At 36.7% G+C, this 24,456-nt stretch overlaps 2 protein-coding genes across 2 annotated transcripts; one reads left to right on the forward strand and one right to left on the reverse strand.

Moving 5' to 3' along the window:
• Positions 1-7,029: 7,029 nt before the first annotated feature.
• On the reverse strand, positions 7,030-7,936 carry LOC124160642 (60S acidic ribosomal protein P1). The gene is made up of 4 exons (XM_046536557.1): positions 7,696-7,936; positions 7,458-7,611; positions 7,265-7,372; positions 7,030-7,100 (listed from the first exon to the last, which is right to left on the reverse strand). Exons 1-4 carry the CDS (start codon positions 7,765-7,767, stop codon positions 7,087-7,089), a joined length of 348 nt encoding a protein of 115 aa, XP_046392513.1. The 5' UTR covers positions 7,768-7,936; the 3' UTR covers positions 7,030-7,086.
• Positions 7,937-8,015: 79 nt separating this feature from the next.
• On the forward strand, positions 8,016-23,383 carry LOC124160641 (transport and Golgi organization protein 11). The gene is made up of 6 exons (XM_046536556.1): positions 8,016-8,122; positions 8,299-8,416; positions 8,500-8,598; positions 8,764-8,858; positions 12,283-12,479; positions 21,904-23,383. Exons 2-6 carry the CDS (start codon positions 8,299-8,301, stop codon positions 22,106-22,108), a joined length of 714 nt encoding a protein of 237 aa, XP_046392512.1. The 5' UTR covers positions 8,016-8,122; the 3' UTR covers positions 22,109-23,383.
• The last annotated feature ends 1,073 nt before the right edge of the window (positions 23,384-24,456 follow it).

The following is a 24,456-nucleotide window of genomic DNA, read 5'->3' on the forward strand; positions in this document are numbered from 1 at the left end:
GTGTTCTACTGTGTTCCTATAGTGCATTTCTGGAACAGCGTTTGCGAACGTGCAAAAAAAGAGGAACCCCCTGTTCCGTACCACTAGAAAGAAGTCTCTCTTGGGGCTCAGTACAGCAGTCATACTAATTGTAAGACGAAAACTCCCCCGTCTCGAAAGGGTCAAAAAGTTATTCTTATTTTGTTGTAATATCATTTAGTAACACCTGTGACTCAGTTATTACATACACAAAAGCCTATTGTCAAAAAATAGTCCGCGAATATCCCACAATGGTTTCCAATGTCCGTGGGCGAAATAGGAATATAGGGGATCAAAATAGGATATTCCAGGAATATCCCGTAATGGTTCGCAATAACCCTTGGACGAAATAGGAATATTGGGGATCAAAATGGGATATTCCTGGAATATCCTCTGCTGTGTGGGTAGTCCAGTAAATGAACTATCTGGCATGAATCCATGAAAATGGTTTATGTATATTGGACGTAAATATATGTGTATTTTACGTCAATTCTAAAAGTATATGGAATGTAAATAATTTACATTCAGTTTACATTAAATGCATCGATAAATGGGTCATAAAATAGGTTTAAATCAATCACGTATTAAATAAGACAGCATTTTATGTTGACCTAAAATAAAAGTTAACAACATTTTCCATGTAAATATTTTCGAGTATATGATATGTAAATTTTACATATTTCAATATACTTTACATAGTTTACCAAGATTGACTTAAAAAATATGTATATAATACCTCGTGTGCTGACTGGGATGTTTCCACAAGATGTAACCCACAGGTGGACACCTCCCTAGGATTGTCTTGTAACCGCTACCTAGAGGTGGTGGTGCACTGGGCAGACTTCCACCAATGGGAGCTATTAGAGAGAAAGTTAATGAAAATTGAGCTGCCAATGTTTGGGCTCAATGCTGAAGGAAAGTACATTAGAGGCCCTTCCAAAACAATGCCTTGAGAATGAAGCACTTGGGTCTCGGCTTCGCTAATTTCTAATAAATCTGTCACACTTAGGTGGGTTTGTTTTGTATGACTCTAAATAGAAAGGGGTATTCCTCAGAAAAATTAGGTAAATTTTACAAATGAATGTGAACTTAATAGGGAAGTGGCCAATAATGCTTTCTAATTTGAACCACAACTACCCTCAGAATTATATTTGGTCTCACCCTATCTGCTGCTGCTGAGCTTGGTTAGTACAAGACCCAAAAGACATTACGCACATAACTAACTTCACACTGAAAAATTCTAGCCTGAGCTGAGGGAGAGCAAGTGCCCGACTAGCTCTTGGTGGGCTAAGTTTAATCTGGAGCACAGGGCTTTGGCAATATATTAGGGGCTAGTCAATTCTCGATTCTATCAATTCTTATGCACGGAATCTGAATTGATCGTCTGAAGTTGACTCCGATTCCATCAATTCCAGGATGACAAATATGTATTTTGAAAATAGACTACCTAAAACCATAGGGAGTAAAGGCTGCTGAACACCTAAGCCATTGTGCGCATGTACATTGTTAATTGATGTCTGAAACAGTTTAAGTGTTCTTTATTTTATCAAAGCTGAGGATATAATACTATAGTAATACTAATTGGCTATTTTAATAAATATGCTTTATGGGCTCCTAAATTGTCTTTGTTGTTTTATCCTATTCAGTTAATGACAGCAATGCTACTCATAAATCATTATCATACCTGTAAGTATGAATAAGAATTGATAGAATCAGCATATAGAATCGAATTGAAAAAATCAGAATCGAATCACCCCCACAACATAATTTTCAACATTTTATTACCCAAAAGGAGTGAATGCATAATCCAATCGCAAGAGGGCCATTCTTGAAAGAATGTTTTAAGGGTAGCATTTATGAATTTTATGTGTTTTTCACATGATTTTTATTGAGGATTTCAAAGATATTCTAATTGAATTTATTTTAAAAGTCAGTAAAACTAGTTACTATTAATTAATATCTAATAATTCGTGTTCCCTAAAGAATGCAGTGATAATAATAAGTCATATTCTGGCTATGCGACTGCTGACATAGCACGAACACACACACTTGTGTACAAACCAAAAATTACTCGATGGAAAAATAAATCTTCCTTCATATAATTTTAAGGTAAAAGGTTTTTTTATATTTTGATATGCCTTATTGTTATTCCATTATTGATTTACAATAAAGACCCTTGGACAAATAAACATAAGTATTACCAGAATAAATGTTAATTTTTTGCAATTTAATTGCATTGCAGGAAATTAAGTTCTTGTTCTAAGTCATGGATAGGCGAGGGTGACATTTGTATCACATTCCCAGTAAGCTTACCTGGACAGGTAGTTAGCCAGAAAAAATAATCGTGGTTCATCATATAAAATGAAGTTGTTATTTGAAGACAACCAAGGATTTTTCCTCCAATATCAACTGCACTACAAAAGAATAATGCCACAAACCATAGAATGAAAGTAGAACACTAAGAGAAATTGGTTGACAAACAAGCAGGAATTATTCGCAGATCAATCAGAGTGAACATATGTTAATGAACAGAATTCAAGTTAAACGGGGATAAGAGCACTTAGTCCTTGGCATCAATAACCATTCCAGAAAAATTTATGCAAATAAATTTCCATTTCCAGAAATTGAAAATGTAACTATATTGGCTCTATTGCTAACTTGGACTAGTATTCTTATTAAATATTTTCAGAAAATCCCATTCCTCTAAAATATATCAACAAACACATTTGAACATGACAACTATGATCAGTGGCGCAGCGAGGGGGGGTTTTGGGGGTTGTGGGAAAATTAAATAAATACCCAGAATATTACTATGAACTTGATTCCATTTTTACTCATTTTTCAGTGGTCTTGACAAATTAAAAAAAAACTTATTCCATGCATAAGAGTATTGTAGCAAGTCTAAAATGATATATGTTTAATTCCACAAAAAATCCGCATCATTATAGACAAGTGAAATAAAGAGACAGTAGAAGATCCTTTAACTGTTGTTCTATATTCACTCCGGAATATCTATTTCACGGAAGGTTATCTGGAATTTTGCCAACTTAATGCATTGTGTTGCCTCAGCGAATGAGGGCCAAATAAGCCGTTAAAAATCCTCACATTTTGCACATATTTGATTCCAAGATCATTCAAAATAGGAGAAGCTTATTTTGATTATGCATATACGTCAAAGGTGATTGAAATCAATGATAACACCAGATTTGTTGTCATACATCCACAGCCTCATGCAGTTCAATGGAGCCAGGAAAAGTTGCTTATGCCACGTGCTGATCACCTTGACTCTGACTCACCTTGTTTCTCACCAGTTATTAATGAAACAAGGTTGAACCTCGAGTAACAAATAGCTAACTCTGTGAAGTGAAAAGATTTCATCTTCATCAGAATGAAACTTGAGCTAATATGAAAAATTTTCACTGCCTCTGGAGTTTGGCAATTTCGTCAGAGTTACGATGTCAAAGTCAACCACCAGGGAATTCCTGCTGGATTTCCATATTTTTCCATGCTCATCAATTCTACCATAATTACGCAGTGTTTTTTCCAGGGTGAGCGATTTATTTAGAGTCATGGTCTGTGATAAAGTTGTCAAAACTCTGATTGCTATTCCCTTTTGAAATATAATTAGAGGCAGATCTTTGAATCGACATCGATTATAGCCATCCACATGTCACGAATGGGCTCCTATATATGTTTTTATGCAGAGAAAGAATACTCTCACCCACCATCATAGGCGGATCCAGGGGGGGGGGCACATGCCCCCCCCCCCAGACCCTCAAAATTATGCAAGATTTTTCATATGGTCCCATTATCATTGCGTTCGTTTTGTATTACGAGATATTCTTGTGCCCCCCCCTGAACAAAATCCTGGATATGGCCTTGCTTGTGCCCCCCCCAGAAAGAAATCCTGGATCCACCCCTGCCCACCATCATGTCAGGGGAAACACTTCCTTGGTTCTTTTAAAGTTCATCCATAGAAACACCTTGGTATGGATTATAGAAAGAATCTTCAGGTCAACTGCACAAATAATATTGGGCCTCCTTATTTGAAGGAATACTAGTGGACTGGATAAATATTGACCTGACAATACACCTTCTATAAAGATTAGAGACGAAATTTGAAAGGCTCGTAAGCCATCGATGAAGAAATTCCCAGAAAACTATCATAATAGCGGCCCTCGGAGAATAACTCATGTCATCAGTTATCACGTAATCGTCGAAGTCGAGTTCACGAAGTGAAAGATTAGGTCGTTAAAGGTTATTAGGGGATGACTTAATTCCATTAGATCAAATTTGAAATAAAAGTGTTTGGATAAGAAGGGGAGTGAAAGATGTGAAGACAAATAACCCCGCTCGCAAGTTGAAGGTCCCAGCACCACATTCGTGAGAGAATGCTGATGAAGAAGCATTCCCGAGTAGATTCAATAGACTCTTGCTAAAATTTCATGAGAACTTTCTTGTTGTGGAGCAGAAATTCAAAGACTTTGATAGTCATTTTAAACAATCATAATGAAAAAACATTAAATCAGGCAAAATTATCTAGTGCAACTTTTTAAGGTACTTTTCAAGACCTTAAATGCAGAAACACTAAAATATGATAATTTTTACATTACTTGCATAGGGAATGATTTGGGACCCCAAAAATAAACACTAAATGCGAAAACCATAAATCCGGATCAGACTGCACTCTTTAGCCTATCTTATGAGCTCTTATTCTCTTAGCAAAGATATTTTAAACCTCCGATACATCTCCCCTGGTGAAATTAATACAACTATCAATTAGAGGACTTACTATGTGAAAGGTCATGTTCACATGACTGGTATTGAGGGTATAGATGGAGCTTAAACAGCCATAACCCTTCCATGAATCCTGTGGAGTTAATCCATAAAATCTGTAAACAGATACTTACACATGAACTTTCCATTCCAGCAAATTTCAAAGATACTTTCAGTAACATATTTACCTCATCTCCAATTCAACACAAATTTATAAATACATATTGAAAAATTGTGGAAGTGGAGCTGTCAACTACAAGAACTACTGCTAACTTTGGTGGTGTTTGGAAAAATAGGCAAGTTTGCTTGTATATATGTATTTTTATAGTCATTCTGGTTGAGTAATAATGAATAGAACTAGGTTAATTTTAACAAAAGTGGCACACTCAAGCATTTGCAGGGATGGAAATAGAAAGATTTTCAGTTCACTATGAAGAAGTAAGCAAGGTGATCGCATGGAAACTCTGGCCATATATTTCACTGCACGTTTCCACACTGAGAAAACTAGCAGCAGCTAGCTAGTAAAAATGTTTCCCGAACAAGACAAAGTGACTGTCACACCATCACATTCACAGCTTTCATTGAATTGTCATTTGATCATTACTCATGCATCCTCAGGCTAGATTCTGGGTTAGCATACCTGTGCAAAAATATCCCACCTTTTACGGTTTGGTTTTACAAAGTGACAAATATATGGCTATCCTTACCTTAACATCTCATTGGTAGTCCCCTATTTTGGATTTACTGTACACATAGTCGGCCAGTATTTATTTGCTGATTCCGTTGGTCTGCAGCCCTGGAAGAGCTTGTTCCCAAGTTTCCTTAGACCAACAGCATTTTATTTACAACCACGATAGTATCTAAATCATTGCTAGGTCAGCATATTATCCACTTCTATCACTATTGTTACTAGGAACTTTCTCTACAATTCCTACTCTTCTCCTTTGTCCTTATTACAGCTCAATAAGTACCCTCTCAACACGACTCCTCTTCAATATATTATGCTAACAATTTGACTTCATCAGCAAAAAATTAGGAAAAGAATCTACTTGCTCTGATAAAACAAGACGGGTCCTTGACATGGTGCCTTAACGTATTTGGCACTTGTAACAACTACATGAACAATAAACAAGTGAAGGGCCTTCATCTTTAGTGTTTCAAGGCAATGAAAGCAACATCCTTGTCAATAAAATGACCTTCGGATCAACAACTCAACTATTCCTATGCAATGGATGCTAACAATATTAATTTAATAACTGCCTCCTGGTTAAGGATTTCAAATAAGACAAAAGCAATTAATTAAAAGTTTACTAAAATTTACTTGCCTCACTACTTAAGCTACTTTAAAGGAAGCAATTCCACCACCATAGATGCCTTCATTGGAGAAAATGGCATTTGGTCGCTCTAATATTCAGACAAAATACTCTTACGACTGAGGTGACCTGCCATGCGTGAACTAAGGTGAAAATTGATAAATAGATATGGTTAATAATTAACTAGATGATAGATTTGAGCTTCGAGGAAACATTGTTCACATGGCGAGGCCAATTATTTCACAGTTCGCAACTTTTAAACAATATCACAACCAAATATTCATCACTTACATAGACGTTATAAAGCAAAAGGTAAAACCACAACACCGGTTGCAATAAAATAATAGCTCACTAAGGTCATGAAATAATGCCAGCTCCTTTACGGTACAAATGATTGTATCAGCCACACACAATTAACGTGTAATACAAAGGCAGCTAAGATTACTTAAATACGATGTACCACCCTTGTGGAACGTAAAAGCGAAGGCATGCCATTTTAATCGTCTGTCACTACAAAGATAAAAATGAATCTTTAACATCCGAAGATGACGGGATCACACAGTCCCAAAAATTAACGAAAAACTGTTAAAGTGTACTCAAAATCTAAACTCGGCTATACCTTACCGTATATCTCAAGCACTGTTGCTGTATGGCACTCCAACTAATACGGTGGAGCCGACAACAAAATCACAGCACTTAGAGCCATTGCCAATTAATATATACGTGGCCTCCTATAAGGGTTTCTTCCGCAGTATAAGACAAGACTAACATAATTGCAAATTCAAAATATGAGAATTTCAATCAGAAAGCTAACGGCATACTCACGGCAAGAGAATCAATAAAACCTTAATCTTGGTGGAGACTCATAAACATCCGAAGTCAATGTCACAGGGTTTAGATTGTTCATAAAATCAAAGTCCTCTTTTTAAAAAATCATTTATTGTTCCTTTACAAAAGAAATGGTCAGGTACGATGGGAATTAGTCAAACAGACCTGAAAAATAAGATAAACAAGGATTAGAAACAATGGCGGGAACTATACCACACACAGGAGTGGATCGCTGTCCTCATTAACAGTTTTCATCAGGAAGATTCAGTAGCTAATACACTTAATCACAGGATATAAGATGAAAGGTAGGGATCAAATAAAATACATACCGAAGCCCATATCATCGTCTGATTCTTCCTCAGGCTCCTCCTTCTTGGCTTCTTCCTTCTTCTTCTCAGCCGGTGCAGCGGCTTCTGCAGCACCGCCAGCAGCAGGAGCTATGGAAAGAGCCATTAGTAACGAAATTAACACAATTAAACTACTCCAATTACATTAACCAAACAAAAATTTCCGAATTCATACCTGCGCCTCCTGATGGAGCAGATCCAACTCCAGCACCAACGTTGGTGATGAGATCTTTAACGTTGATTCCCTCGACAGCTTTGGCGAAGAGGCCAGGCCAGTAAGGTTCAACATCAACTCCTGCAGCCTTTAAGATAGTCTGTATCTTCTCACCCTGTTAATCGAAAATATTAAGGCAACATTAGCTATCGCACGTCACCACGGAGGACCACATGTCTACATGCATCTAGATACTTACAGTCACCGCTACATCATCATCGACCAAAATAAGTGCCGAATATACACAGGCCAACTCAGCTTTGGACGTCATTTTTGATAATTAATTAATAAAATGCAATGATGCAAAGATCTAAAGGTGCAAGTCGCCGATAAAGGCCTTAGCTCGAACGAGAACAAGCACCACGTCCCTGCTCAAGAATGGAAGAATTCTTGGTTTCCGGTCGAACTAGGTCGAACCAACTATCAATCGAAACTATCGACGGTCGATTTGGGACTCGATCTATCGCCTCAAATTCCGAACGTTCCGAGCAATTGCGATAGGTTTTTGCCCGGTTCGATAGAATTTCAAGAAATTCAACGACAATTTCGAGCACTTATCGGCAATAACATCACGTCCTTATTACTCATGACATCATTGGTGCCATTAAAGTAGTTAAATTATCAATGTAAGTATAGCGTGACATATTGTACAGGGAAGGAGTGATTAGGTTTCGACTATTCAATCACAATTTAGTGTACTTATTTGGATCGCATCTCAGCTGGACAGTTGGGTCGCTTGTAATTTCTTCATAAAATGCGTTATAAATCTTTGTTTATTTCTTGTTTCGCGCTTACATGACAGATGGCCGATGTCACATCGCCTAGTCGTTTTAATGCAGATGGGGACCATTTCTATGACTCCAACAAAGCAGACGACATCACTTACAGTATGCGAGTGCCAAAACGAATAACAGTTGCTGGTAACGATTATGATTAAACATTATCGGTATAGTCATAATACATCTCAGCTATGTTAGTTATTCATTGCATTTTAATCTTACAGGAACTGCCGGGGAAGTCGATACTTTTCGATCTGACTGGGATCAGAGCAATGGAAATGAAAGTCTAAATATGCATATTCCTGACAGAATAATCGTTGTTGGTAAGATATCTTGCTCCAGAATAACATTTTGGACGATTTTATATCCTAAATTTAGTTTCCTTGGATACAGGTGTTTTTGTTTGTTTACTATTCATTGAAATCTTCTCCAAAATTTTATTCTATGTTATCCTCCATACTTGACTTCAAATGGATTAAATGTGGCAGGAGAGGATAAACATGTAGGCGTGAAAGAGCCGATAAGAGAAATGAAATTAGAGAATGCTGTCATGCCTCCCGAATCAGGAATGGTGAAAATAAAGGTAAGAATTAGGGTTTTGTTGATACTAACTTGAATACCTCTTTTAGTTATTCTGTCATAATTTTCCTCATGTATGCCCAATGAACAATTTTTTTGTCGCATGGTGCAAAATCCGTGGGGTTTTCTATCTCTGAATTCATATGCAGTTCACTCATTCGCGCATAAAAATATTTCCTACATTTTCACCTGTGGTGTTCGAATTAAGTCATCAATTTATTCTTGTTCGAATGAAAATACTTACGTATTGGCTTTGATATGCATAAGGTAAGGTCGACAGAGTAGTAAGAAATCCATTTATCGTTGCTCCCTTGAGGAGGCAATTACCTAAACCACCTAATAGTGGAAAGCAGTGGTCATTAGTGTCGTTGAGAAAGAAATACTTTGGAATTGAAGGATGGGTTAAACTACACCGTGATGTCAGGCCGCTCAAGGTTAGTTTACTTTCAATGACCTTGGTTAGCTATATATAGACAAGAAACATATGGTGACGGAAGATAGGCACTTTTAATACTGACATAAATATTTAGAGATTGATTAAGTATCAGTATTGTGATGACAAACGCATGTGTACATATAACCACGGCTGAACTCGATTTTGTCCCATGGCAGTGTTGTCCCATTTGTTGTTATTCTACTTCTGTTCTCCAGATAACCTCATCCCCCACCAAAATGTCAGGTAGGTGAATCCAATCTCGTGAATCCAACAGCCTTAGGTTTTCTCTCTGTGTATGATTAAAAAATTTTCTATGTCCATTGTCCTGTCATCTCACTTCTGACTATGCTGGAATAAAATCCATTCCAATGATTATTTTACTGTATAAGAAAATGTTGGCATTAGGACCTGTAGATGGCACTTTGTCCACCATTTTTCTACATGTATGCTTGTGCCCCACATTTGTGGAAACCTTCCCTTATGATTTTACCATTGTTGAGAAATTACTAGGAATATATGTATTTGACTTTTGATGTAGCTAACCATTGTGGCATACAATTTCTGTGCTATTTTTTCTACTTTGGAAGTCTTCAAAATTCAGAATCTTACCGGTCACTTATAATTATACATGGTATTTACCATTTCCTCTCTGACTGTGGTTACATTCCTAATAAAATTGCACAGATTTTATTTTTTTTCCAAGCCACGCGCAATGAAAATTGCTGGTGAAAATGAGACTGTGAGTTGACTTGCTGATTTTCTTATAAGTTTTGGGATGTGGTCAGCTCAAGTTACTTGTTGTTAGTATAAACAGTAAATTTAATTTTTCTGCAATCACTTTGCTGAATTAGGATCAATTACTAAATTTTCATTTACTTGCAACAACTTTTCATTGAACTTCATTGCAAATTGCTCTTGTTAAAATTACCTGGCTCATTTGTTTCTGAAATGTTTAAGAATCATTACTTCAAGTGATACTTGTGAGTTTAATCTCTGAATTTTATTTTTTTTAAGTATAATTTCCTTACTATTTTCTGTCAATGATTGATATTAACTATAAATAGTGCTGCCCACTCACTTGCTCATGAAAACTAGGCCATAGTAAACCTACTCCAATGAATCAGCATCAGGTGTTTTTGTTTGAAGCTGCATATCACCATCAGTCACTTGAATGGTTATCATAATTTGAAATCACTAGCATACACTTGGGAGTCAATCTATGTGCGGTTTCAGGCATGGAATGCAAGCAAAATACCCAGCTAATACAAATTGTCTAAAATGACAAATGTGTTAAAAAATAAACTACAGAAGTATGGTCAAGACCTGTACAAAGAAATTAAGTCATGACCATACGTTTATTTCAAATGGTTATGGTCATATATATCCCGATAATAAATTGAAAAGTAAGTTATATTTGTAAATATGTATGCCCTGTTGTGATGGATCTCAATGTAGCCAACAACTCAAACTAGTAAGGATAATTTGGAGGAATACCACTGCTTAGCATTGCATATTTCTTAATTACCCGAGGTGCAACACATGTCAATAATAATTTGAAATCTAAAGGCAAAAGCTGAACAAAATTCTAAAATCGCTGTACATCACAAGCTTAAAGCTCTTTCAAAAGTTTTTCGTTGACTCCTAGGTATTATCTTCGCATTCTTTTGAGGATCCATATGCAAAATGCATTTTATTCTGGTCCTTTATATTTGTGTGCGAGTGCCTTTAAACCTTTTGCTGCTGCTCAATCTCCGAAAACCTACCCCTCACTTGTGGCGAAAGTGCTAACCGTATGGCAGGGAGGTAGAAAAAGTACGTTCACAGAAGCCTGCCGTGCAAACTGTCAAAGTTTTGGAGGTATATTCTTGTTTTAAGGTTTGTATTATGGATATTTACGAATTCCTTGATAAGAACTATCCACAAGTGGATTTACTTTAGTATCAACTAATTTTGACACTTCTCCATGTTTATCATTCTTCTGTACGACTTTCATTTCTTGCCTTAACGGCCCACTTCATCTTCAATATCGTACCATTCCGCAAGGTCTGGAAGGCATCTGTTATTTGCCAATCAGGTATTTCCCCTGAGTATGTTATAAAATGTTTACCTCTAAGAAGTTAGGCTGGCCCATTCTGCCCTTTACAATTTAAGAATGTAATCTATAACTCACAGTGTGCGAGTGAGACTTCTCTTCATTTTGACTTTCTCCTTTTTATCTTGAGTATTTTCTCTTTACTTTCGTAATGTAAATATGTATTGCTCAATGGCCTGTTACCCAAGTTTTTTTGGCGAGTATCGTATTTCCCTTATGGCTTTAACTCCCTAATTTTTTTTCACACCTCAATCCTGCTACTGTTTTTGGCATCCTAAAAAGTGTAAACACTGTCTCAATTAACCTCTTGATTGGATTTAAAAGCATTAGGTGAGCATAGAATGCAGATGTTGGAACATTTGAAGAAAAACTTACACAAGTTTTTAAGTCCCTGAAGACAACTTTGACCAGAAAGCCTCTTCTCAGCTTCCAGTTAAAGAATAACCTTGGCCTTACTGAAAATATCACCATGGATAATCTTGTTATATTTTTGTGACTCTCAAATAATATTTAGGTGCAAAAATAGTTATACCAGTGCTGCTGTTGATGTTTGTAGCCTTAGCTTAACTTGCAATTTCAAAATATTCCATTAAATCCCTCTTTGTTGTCTTGCATCTGTGGGATCTTTTCACCACCAGCTAATGAATTAATGTTCGAGAAAGAGAAAACTTAAAACCATGTTCAGCCGCAAATACTTAATATAAAATATGGTATTGAGTAATTGTTGTGTTTCATGTACCTGATATACTTCATGATTCAGTTTATATTTTTTCACATGTTATCCTTATTCCCCTTCCATTTTCAATAGTTTGTCTAAATTGATGAAATGGTATCTGTAGCCACTGTTTTCTGATTGTAAATTTTATAGTTAATGATTGTAATAAACACCATATTTTTCAGACTCCCCCACGCTCCATAACATTAGATGAACACTACTTCCCTCCTGCTGATGAAGTTCATCCTTCACTCATTAATCGTCATTATGGAGGAAGTGATGGTTATTACAATGGCTATACTATGCATGAAGACCAGGAAATAGTGGTCACCCCTGGGCGTCCTTTGAACAAGACTCCTCGTAACTTCAGAATTGGTGTCAGGTAAGAAGAAAACCAATTTCATTTCCATTGATACTGAATATAGTAAAACCTTTTACATTGCAATGGAGGGAACCAAAATTTGGGCAATTTGCTGTGTGGAAGTCAGTTCACTATAGAGGGTTTTAGGTTAGGTCAGGTTTTAGTGATAGGCACCATTTTTTCATATCCTTCAGAAATGAAAGGTACTACTGTCTTTTAAACCATTAAATTTATGTTTTTAAACAAACATGCATGGATTTGTGAATATTTATTTATTATTTAATAATAACAGAAAGCGAGTGCTATCACGCGATTTTTACCAAGATTCGAGAGAAAACAATGTGAGTTCTCTTAGTTCAACGGTCACTTAAAATTATTAGGATAGTTTGATACCTTTTTTCTTATTTACTGTTAGGTATGTTCTCATATGGAACAAAATGGCCATAACTAATGATTAATGTGAAAATTACAGTATATTAAAGGTGTATAAGAGAAAAAAAGAAGTGTTAAACATTTATCGCTGAAAATGTTATTCCATGTACGTAATCGCGGCTGCATTAATGGTCTCTAGTTGTCTCAGTACGATTTGCGGAGGTAGTTTGGCCATCTCAGGGGTGTCTCCTTGATATGATAAGTGGAGGTTTTATGAGATAAAGATGTTCACTGTATAGAGGTTTGCCTATAAATTTACATGTAAATCAGGCAGGGCTGTAGGGGTGGTATGAAGTATGGAGGTTTAAGATGTAAAGAAGTTCACTACATAGAGGTCTTACTGTACTTGGTTACAGTTTTAAGAGTACAAACATATGTAGTTACAGAAACGAGTGAAGGTTGCATTGCACTCAATGGAAATGAATCTTTAATTTATTTGCTTAGTTTTGCTTTGAAAATTTTGCCACTTTGTATCGTACAAGCTAATTAGGGGCAGAAGGATAGAAGGAAAGTTTTGGAAAAAATTGGCATAGTCTCACTGTAATTAACTGCCAAAACTCTTGTGAAATGTAATTTACTCATTGAAATGGAAGTTAGTTGTTTTTTTCCATAATAATTTTATGCATACAATGCGGGTCAGTTCACAGAGCCATTATTTGGTCTGGAATTGGTGGAAGACCAATGGTATTGGACTGGTATTAGTCTTCCACCAATTCCAGATCAGATGATGGATCAGCGAGCCGGAGCATGTAAAATTATTGTGGAAAAGTGCTACTACATTTCATTTCAATATGTTGAACTTCCACTATATCACGCCTGAATTGGTTGAACTTATTTGTAATTTGCACTTTTAAGTAGTCTCTACAGGGAGCCCATTTGGGAGAAAATACACAGTGTAGTTTTAAAAAATGATACTTTTTAAAGGGTGTTTGCTTTCATATAGTAAGTAGTATTACATATTACCCATTGCTCTGTTGTTGGGCTGATTCAATCGTGGAAGAATATCATTATGGGTGGTGCATAAACTTGTTACTAACTTAGGGGAAGGGCGTAAAACTAATCACATTCCTCGTGAATGATTTAGGTGAAGTTTGCTGTGGAATTCCGTTAGGTAAGTGGATCATTTATTGCCAAGTTTCAATGAATAACTTGCTAAGGATGGTGGATTAGCCTTTGAAACATCGGCTATAACTGGCCAACTTACATGATGGATTTCACAATAAGACTTAGGGGAATGAGGTCACCTAGAGGCCCACCTTCTCTGGCAAAACTTTGTGGTGCTATGTGACTGGAAATGAAAATTGCTTTATGCATACCATGCTGACTATGGTTGTCAACAAGAAGAGGGAGAGTGGGTAGCAAAATCATCAAAGACCATTTGGACTAGCTCTTACTCATGGTCCTTAAGGGCCATGCTCTTACCTCTGTTTCGTATTGGGCTCTTCTGGAGGCCTCCTCCTGAACTGGAAATATCTCAAACCTCTTGGGTAGAATTTGTCATTTACAGTTTTTAATCTTAACTTGCTACAGTGGTTGAATTCATGTCTCGTAATGTTTTTGTTGCATCTAATAGTATCATGAGTGTAACAGATTTTTTAAAATTGAGAGATAATGAATTTGTATTTGTAAGGTAGGCCACAGAAGATAACATGCCAATGAATACTTTGGACCTAGCCATCCCTCCACTGTCATGGATATTCCAATTTCTTGTTTCAAAATTTAGATAACACATTGTTCAAATTGCTTCCTCTGACATGCTTATTAGGATCTTATAAGTTTGTCAGTTAGAGATGCCATCAAAGTTTACAAATATGGCTAATATTTATGTAAGTTCATCATCATAAGAAAAAATTATTGAGGCAAAGGAAAATTTAGCACTTCTGCAAACAGAGACTATTACAGGTTCGAATTATATTACATATTAAGCCTAAATTTCATCATAAGATTACATTTCGTTGTACTTAAAGACTACAATTTGAGAAATTGGGAAACTTCTCAATCATTTTAAGGTAATACATAATCATTTAGAGTCATGATTCTTCCCATTACTTCTTCCGAGAGCCATCCTTCAGAGGGGGTTTCCACATTATTATTATTCAAGTATTCTATCGATTAAGGTAGGTTTCCATGGAGTACTTAAGAAGAATTCTAGGAGCCTCTCTTTCATCAAACACTTTCCTCTTCAATTCACAATAAGGCTTACTCTCTTTCATTCTATCTAAAAACCATATTCTTTTCCTTCCTCTCCCTCGTTTACCTAACATTCTACCCTCTAACACTGTTTTCAACATCCCCTCCCTGCTTAGTACTCCCTCCATCCATACCTTCTGTCTCCTCCATATCTCATCGAAAAGCTGCCTCTCCTCACCTACCATATCCAGCACCTTGTCATTCCTCCTCTCCTTCCACTTCACCTTCTCCATTCTTTGCCATATCTACATCTCGAATGCCTCCAGTCTTCTCTCGTCCTTCATCCTCAGTGTCCACGTTTCTGCACCGTAAAGAGCTACACTCCACATCAGACTCTTCACTAACCTTCTCTTTAAACTCTTACATAATGATCTTCTCATAAGCTCCCTCCTGTGCTATCGCTTTACAAAACCGCAAAACCAAGGTCTTCTTGTGATTAATCCTCATCCCATACTCCTCGCAATGCTTGTTCAACGCATCCACTAGATCCTGAATCCCCCTCGCTGACTGGCTAATCAACTAACACCTGATCATCCGAGAACCTCTCTGATTTGAACATCATTCATACCACTTTAACTCCAGCTTCCAACTCATCCCACGCTTCCCTTACCATCTCCTCGGCGTACATGTTAAAAAGCAGTGGCGATAGAGGACAGCCTTGTCTCACACCTCCAGAAGTGCTTGCTCACTTAGATTCTCCACCCGCTACCCTCAATTGCACAGTATGGGCACCCTACTGTTGTTTTCTTGAGAATATCCATTAACTTTACCCAGTTCACTCTGTCAAATGCTTTTTCAAAATCCATGATGCACGTCCTCGTCATATTCTAGGTTCCTCTCAACCAGGGACCTCATTATTGCTATTGTATCATGAGTTGACTTCCCGTTTCTAAAACCAAACTGACCTTCGCTCAAATACTCTTTTGCCCTCGCCTCCATTTGTCTGTTCAATATTTCTTTTCTAGCCTTTATATCACAAAGGGCTCTCTCGATTTCCACATCTAAGATCCCCGGCCCAAGATTATTCTCCTCCACTGCACTTTCCTCCTCTTTATTCTATCTCTATGGCCTGTTCCTTCCATCATAGAGGTCCTCCATGTATATTCCTTTCATCTATTCTGTACCTCTTCTCGCTTGGTTAGCATCCTTCCATCTTTAGCCTTAATTTTGACATCACATGCCCTCTTGTGCTGCCCGATAGTGACTTAACTTTGGTGTACAAAGTGCCTACCTCTCCTTCCTTATGAAACTTTTCCATTTCCTCAAACTGTCTTTTCCACCAAGCCTCCCTTGCTCTCTTAGTTTCACGCCGTAATCAATTATTTATTTGCCTATACATTTATTTTGCCCGGCTCTGTGGCCATGTTTTTCCACTTTCTCCTCTCCTACTTTTCTTTTATCATTTTCTCCATTGTCCATGGCTTCTTTATCCTTCTACTGTCAACACTTCTGATTGACTTCTTCGCTGAATAGGGAAGTACACTAGTGTTTCAAATGCACCAAACACATTTTTTAAATTAGAGTTCAGAATAACATAATGTCGTAAAACCACAGATTAAATCCTAATAGTGAATACTTGATTTGAGATGACCGTCCGAAATATGGAAAAATTAAAAGGCCGCTAAAACGGGTGTCCATGTTGAATATTGGCCATGACGTCACAAGGCAGTAGCAGAAGGTAGCTTCTACGCCGTTTAGTTCTACCACTATTATTGCATAGAAAAATTACAGAATTTGAGGGTATCCGTTTTTTGCTGTCATAAAATATCTTCAGAATATATGTGTGGCTGCTTCTCTTTTGAGTTAATGACTTCATCATTGCGTAATATATTAATATTCATTTACGTGTCAACTTCAAGTTTGGAAAGAGTAGTACGAATAGCACATTGAATCTTTAATAAATAGATGATGGTATTTATTTTTCGCTGGGTATATTTTGGCACAATGCCGTTTATCATGCCAAAACTTTTTTGTAAGAACCGAGTCAAACTAATAAACCTATTTCAGACGTTTGCTGCAAGACTTATTCGTTGCGATGTATTCACGCCGGCCGGAACGTTCGCCCTTCGCAACTAGAATCATGGGATGTTAGCCTTATTTCCGTGCTGGCTGATTGTTGCAATGGTTCGCTGTCCAGGGTGGGTTCAAGAAAAGATAATCTTGGTTGGGAGAAGGAAAATTCCAACGATTTATAAATGGTATACCAAACTTTGATGTATTTATGGTCACTGAATTTTTGAAAAAGGAGGACAGGTTCAACGCTCCATAGAAATGTGAGACGTTAAGGCTAACAAGGGGAGACCACGTACCTTGCTCCATCTTTTTCAATTAGGGTCTTAGTTAGGCTGTAATTAATTAATTTTCATGGGTTACTTTTCACAAGTCATATATATAAATTCAAAATATCCTCCAATATTTTATGGGTCGGTTGGGGTAGTGGTAGCGTGTACGATTTCAAGGTAAAATTCTCACCCTTAGGACCAGAGTTCAAGACTTCGTTATGGCAAAATTTTTTGTTGTCTTCATTGCGATCATATGGCGTCAAGTTTATCATTAATTATAATTGCAGCAATCATTGTCATGAGGCAATTTTTTTATCATCATAATGGTGTTAAGGTATTTTAGCAGTGTCATTACAAACGCAGAGATACGATGACTACAAGGGTTGGTGTGCGCTAAAATGTTAATTTTTTCTTTGCTTATACTGACCCACTTCCACATTAAAAATGAAAACCACTCTTGCAAGAGCACATACCATTAAAGGCTCGTGGCAAGCAACAATATGCGTACAGACATAATAAGAACACAAAGCGAATATAAAATGCCATATATCTCGAACACTTGTAATTCACATTACTCCAAAGGGAGTTTACTTACTCAGTACCTACCTCAGTACCTTGTACTCAGTAACTACCAGTTTACCTCAGTAGCAGAGCTAAAAGAACCATTCCGAAATATAATTTCAATTAAAAATAGGATGAAATAAAAGTTGATAACCCTGGACCGGGCGCGCTGGCGTATAAAATACGTCAATCTTTGAAAACCAAGGATTTCAACATAGTACGTACATTCTGGGCTAGAATGGTCTCGTGTATTCCTACAATGTACTTTGACTGCCTATCAGTGGCGGCTCGTGAGTCAAATGCTAGGGGGGGCGCACTCCACCGGGGGGTCATAATTTTTTAATATTTCGTGTATTTTATTAAGTTTTTACGGCAATCTAGGAATTAAATTCTGTGATGCCATACGTTCCGTTTTTTTCAACAAAAATACCTAGTTTTCCTAATAAAGCTTGATTAATAAATACTAAATGCAGTAGACTCTCGGTCATACGGATCGGCTTAGGCCGGACTCTCGATGATACTGATCAATGATCTTGAAGACTAAAAATATATTTGTTGCGATATTTTGCAAATACAAACGAAAATACGTAACTTTAGGTTTTAGCGCCTACATTCTTCGTGCGGATATGCCCGCAATACACTTATGGTGTTCGTTTTTCAATCATAATGCGTTATTTGTCAAATCTATTCAAAATTTGCAATGATTTAGGTAGCAATGACACTTGTAACACCTGAGGAGGGAGGAGAGTGTCACTGACTTCCACTAGGCAACAAACACTACTAGAATGCGCGCGCTTTGCTATTGCAGATGTAAACTTTGATTGCGGTGTTCGCGTTGCTTCTTGAATACAGTATGATTTAAAATCAACAATTAAACATTTCTCACACATTTTAAACAAAATATGAAATACTCACAGGCCTTTCGTTATATTGCAAAAGTCCATCCTTCTTTCATTACGTCCAGCAAAGTGATCAATTACACGTTCGTTGAAATCAGCGCTGGACAACAATTTCTTTCTGATTAAACACATGGCAAGGGCACTAGTCTATAAATAAACAAGGGACGACACAAAATAGGCCGACGAAAAATACGACCAAAAAGAACAAGGTGCCTGGACACAGAATTGGGACAATTTTTCCCTATATTTCCCTTAAAAAAACGAGCACTAAAACGAGCACTGTTGATTAATTCAAAATTGTCTTCTTGAATGTACACACAGCACTAAGAAACTTCTTAATCGGCAATTACGCACAATTAACTCCTCGAAAATGATGTCTGAACTCATTTCACTCCGTTCTTTCCGAGAGTCTTGCCGTTGCTATAAGGACGACTCAAGGGAGATAGAAGTCGTGGTCCACTAATGCTGATTCAGCTGAGGGACGAATTTAAGGTCAGCAAAGGCATTCAAGCAAACAAAGGACGTCACGGACCATCTCCTTGAGTCTAAGATTCATATGTGGTAAACACACAAGACGCCAACGGGTCGCATTTGGAATAACCGTGTCTTCGAAATCATTGCCATGATATAATAGAAAATAAGTTCTAGATCGTAAAAGAAGACGACTCGACAGAGCCACATATGGGAGCTGTAAGGATTTCCGCACTGATATGAACTCTTCGAGGCCACATAAATCAGACCCAAGTGGGCATTTTCCGTCAGACAGCTACCGCTCTGCCGCTGAGGAATTAGGTGAACATGAACTAATACAACAAGGACGGCTAGAAAAATGATGAACCTACACACAAAAGGTGCATTGTACGCGTCACTTCATGACATTAATTGAATGAATATTTAAAGTCGCGCTTAACGATTTAAATTATATTTAATCCTTCACCCTTTCACGCACGCAACTATTTCTTAAATTATAAATCAGTGGGAATTGTTAACTGATTTTTCCTAATACTGCAGGTCTTTTGATAAATTTATCTGAAAAATAGGTACCGCATTTCTAATCATCGGGAAGATATGAATACATTGTTAAGGCCTAAATATTATAATATTAGTTTCCCCAAGGTTCTTGAAATTCGTAATCATAACAGAACTGTGTCAAATACTAGAGAATAGTTTTCCTTCGTCAATACGGCCTTTAACTGGTTGGATTTTATGTGTTCCGGAATTCAAACACCAAAAAACGCAAGCATAATGGGATAATTTATTTACTGTAGCAATACCTACCAGTAATTAAAAATTAAAATCGTATAACTACACCCAGTACAGTGACCATTCTGATTCCGTACGCCCCTATTCTGTGGCAGCACCAAGTAGACGCCAGATTATACGCCCGCCGGCCTGCGCAGCGATGTCAGCTCACTCATCGCTCTGCGCATTTTCGGACGACGTCCCAAGACTTCCATAAGACACAACGTTAGACGCGTCATAGCACCAGCGGCCCCCACTACTACCACTCTCCATATAACTGCATGGGGATGGATTGGGACGTTCTGGCCAGCGCCCCACGGTTACAAATACGAACTTCTCGTGCTATTTCTTTTCGTGTTTTTCCAACACTTTCGATGTATGGGACTGAAAAAACGCTTTGATTAATCAGATGTATAATTATAAATTAATGGATATTTATTTTTTTTACTTTTTCAAATATTTGGGAGGGGCGGCGTCCGAGAGTCCTTATGGGCAAACCGCCACTGCTGCCTATATTGCGAGTTTTCAAAGTTCGAGGTATTGTAGCTAATTTTTTAGATCAGCAAGATGAACCCGTCACCAGTGGAGTACAAATTACGCCGCGTGACCTGCCGTGTACCTTTATATCTGTATCACCTATAAATGTACTAATTTCAACAAATAAAGATTAACTTTAACGAAAATCGTTTGTTATCATATATGCACATATCATGGGCAAAGTACGCATTTTGCGCGGTCGTGTAAAATAACAGTCGCGCCATAATTCTTTGACCAAACTACTTTCAGTTTATAAATTACGTAGGTCCACGCGGAAGATGCTATATTTTGACTCAACACACTTTCTTATGTGACTGAGGTAACTATTACGTAAATTATTATAATATAAATATCAATTTGATCTTACAATACCTTCAAATGAACTTCAAAACAGAATATCATCTATAAGTGAGAGTCAGGAGCAGCCTTGAACCATTTATTCCGTATAGCTTGTGCTTAGGGCACGGGAATGAATATCTTCTCCAGGCTTTTGTTTCGACGTCGAGAAGAAATTTGGAACAAAAAATCATTTATAATTCTATTTTGAATTCATGTTTTCGGCACTAGACGACATTTTTAGGAAGCAAACTCCACCGATTCTCGGAAACTCTTGCCGCGCTAAAGAAGGCGACGGAATACAGCGATACTCCACTGGTGACTACTGCCTTGTGACGTCACATCTCAATCAAGATGGAGGCACTGTGTTTCAGCGCAACATGAAATTTTCCGACTTTCAAAACGTTTTAAAGTGCATCCCCCAGATGCAGGAAATAAAAGTGACTATACCAATGTTTCTTTTTTAGGCTAAACTTTCAAATTCAGCAATAAAAAAAATTAGTGCACTTCCCTATTGTCTATTCCAGTTTTAATATTATCCCACCTTTCCTCTACAGTGTGTAAACTATCAATTTCCCGCATGCTCTTTTCCACAATTTCATGATATTCTCTCCTTTTTACTCACCTTCTGAGATTCTACATTCCATTTCCTCACATTCCTATCTTTCACAAGTCTTTTGAATCCTATTTTGCATTTCATAAGTACTAGGTTGTGGTCTGAATCTGCATTGCTGCAGGGAAGCTGCGCAAGTTTTTCACACAATTCCTAAACCTCTTTCTTACCATGATGTAGTCTATCTGGTATTTCCCCATATCCCCTGGACTTTTCAAGTGTACGTTTGCCCTTTATGATGATTAAACCAAGTGTTGTGGCCAATACCGATAACTTAATAATTTTCCACTTATCCACATGATAATAATAGTTTTTCTTTTTGATAGTGCTCAGATGTATAACTTTTTTTTTAGGGAACTCACACCTGGACCTTCTGAGGGTCTCTCAGTCAATGAAGAAGTGTTCCATCTTCGAAGGCAAGTGGCAAAACTTCATCGGCGTGTAATGAATATCGAACTTGACAATCAACAGCGACAGCAACGTGAAACAATAGTGCGCACTATTGGAATAGCATACTTTGTTATCAAGACTCTCTTGTGGCTATATAGGTCATCATGAAGAGATAATCACATGCTTTGTTATGTATTGTAGCAGTAATGCCCAAAAAGATCATAACGAGTTGTAAAACTGACTGCCATGGTAGTTCCATCATAAATTTCACCCATGTGGGGAGCAGCTGGGCAGTATTGTGGTTTTTGTGTTTGAACACACTGTAGAAAGACTGTTGCTGTTGTAATTTTTCTCTTACATTGTAAATATAAACATATGCATATTTTGTGATGTTAACTTTTTTCTTTAGTTTCCACCACCTTTCTGGTTTGTATGTTGTTGCTTTTCCTCATGTCTCATTTTCAATGCCAAATAAATTTATTTTCTGTGATGTGATTGGGAGAAATGAAGGAAAACTAAAAACATTGGTGAGTGGTAAAATTTAGTGTAATGAAAGAATTTATTTTGTAACACCTAATTTAAGATTTTATTGCTAATGATGTACGCTCATAGACTACATGTTACTTATTTATCATGGGTGATTTCTTCTTGTAAATTTCTGGTGCATAATTTATCTGATAACTATTTAATATGTTGTATGAATACATTTTAATAATGCTACTTCTGACATGATTGTCTTGAATTCTCAACTTTTAATCGTTTTAGTAGTAATTTTTGTGACTTGTTCAATATATGTGGCAGTGGGATCTGAACATGACAATTTGAAATAATCAGTGAAAAAACAGATTTGATAATGCAAGTAAGATGAAACCATTGTTTCATTTAAAAAAAAAAAGCCAAAATTTATACAAGTTTCCAGTGAGAGGTGAAGGAGAAATAGATTGCTAATTTATTTTGTTTCCGCAATCAGTCACACTATTGTGTATATGAATGGAATTAATTATAAGAAATCCCTTTGGGTTGATTCCTTTAAGTTTATTTGTTGAATTGTGTGGTGGCTTGATATCCAAGTCAAAAACTTGTTAGCTGAGTTTACCTTTCTTTCGGGAGTTTTCTTCTCTCTTCTTATATCATTCTGTTTTGTGATTTTATCGAATCAATCCTCTTTTGTACCTCCTCTATCAACCTTTCTCCTGATTAGAGGTTAGAAGTTATTTAGAAATGTAATGCAGTTCTTATGCAACACCTCATCACTTAGTCATGGTATTTGTGGGATAAATGAAAATCCTTATGAATACTAACTATATGTACATTTCTTGTAAAGCTGATCATTTTTGGTCTAAAACAAATGTTGTCAGCTGATGCATTATAGTAAAGTGTTTGTAAATTTGAGAACATTTTTAAGCTGCTAAGGGAAAATCATTAAAGGAATACTTTTTATAAGTGTTGTTTTTCATTAGTGCATTTGTTTTTTCCACTGAAATAATTCTGAATATGCCTACAGTCAACTCCCCATTATCTGTGCAAGAGGTTTACCCTGCTTATGTGATCTTTCTTTTTAAAAAATACCAGGATATTGTATTTTAATGAAAGGATACACAAGGCTTCATATTTATGTTAGAATTCCCTTCATAATTTGTAGTTGCATACTTTCTTTACTGGCTGACACGGAATTTGCCTACTTTACAAGGACATCTGCTATAATATTGCAGAAGACTATGAGCGGCAAAAAAAATCTTTAGATTAATTTTTGAAGATATCTTCTTAGATACAGATCAGAAATTACACCAAAAATTTTATTTCGAATACAAAAACCTTTGAACTTTGAAATTAAAAATGTTCTATGTCATATATTAGTTTAATTATGTTTAACTACTTACATTGAAAATACAATACAATGACTTACTAATTAAGAAAGTAATTCCACATGTAGCAGTAAAAACTAAGAACAATACCAATACATATTAACGAATGAAACCATTTATACTTTAATTAGCACCAGCAGCTAATTAATCTAAGGTTTCCCAAGAAAACAGAAACCTAGCATACCTAAAGAAGTTTACGGTTGCATGCATGCATTTAGAGAACAGAGATTAAACATGATTATTACCCATAGCATGAATTGATTTTCAACAGTCATTTATAATTTGCCAACATGTCTTTGTTGACAGCCCACAGTGCAACAATAAAACTACTGCATGGGGAATGTGTGTAGCTGGCCAAACAAATTTTCAGGGAGCCAGAAGCTGCTATGGCTGTGTAATTAAACTGGTATGTAATCGAAATACATATCTACAGTACACTCCCAATTACCCGGGCCAATGATGGGGAGGGACGGAATGAATAATCGGAAAACACGGATAATCCAAACTTTCACTTAAATTTCTTGTAATGTTCATAGTTTACGTAAAACAATATATTATTATTTATGTAGTTATTTTGTTAATTAAGAGTGCTTCCCAGACTCCTTGAGAACTTTCTTTGCCAGTTCGCGATCTTTTAACGGCGATAACATG

This window comes from Ischnura elegans, chromosome 6 (genome assembly GCF_921293095.1).
Source record: "Ischnura elegans chromosome 6, ioIscEleg1.1, whole genome shotgun sequence".
Lineage (NCBI taxonomy): Eukaryota > Metazoa > Arthropoda > Insecta > Odonata > Coenagrionidae > Ischnura > Ischnura elegans.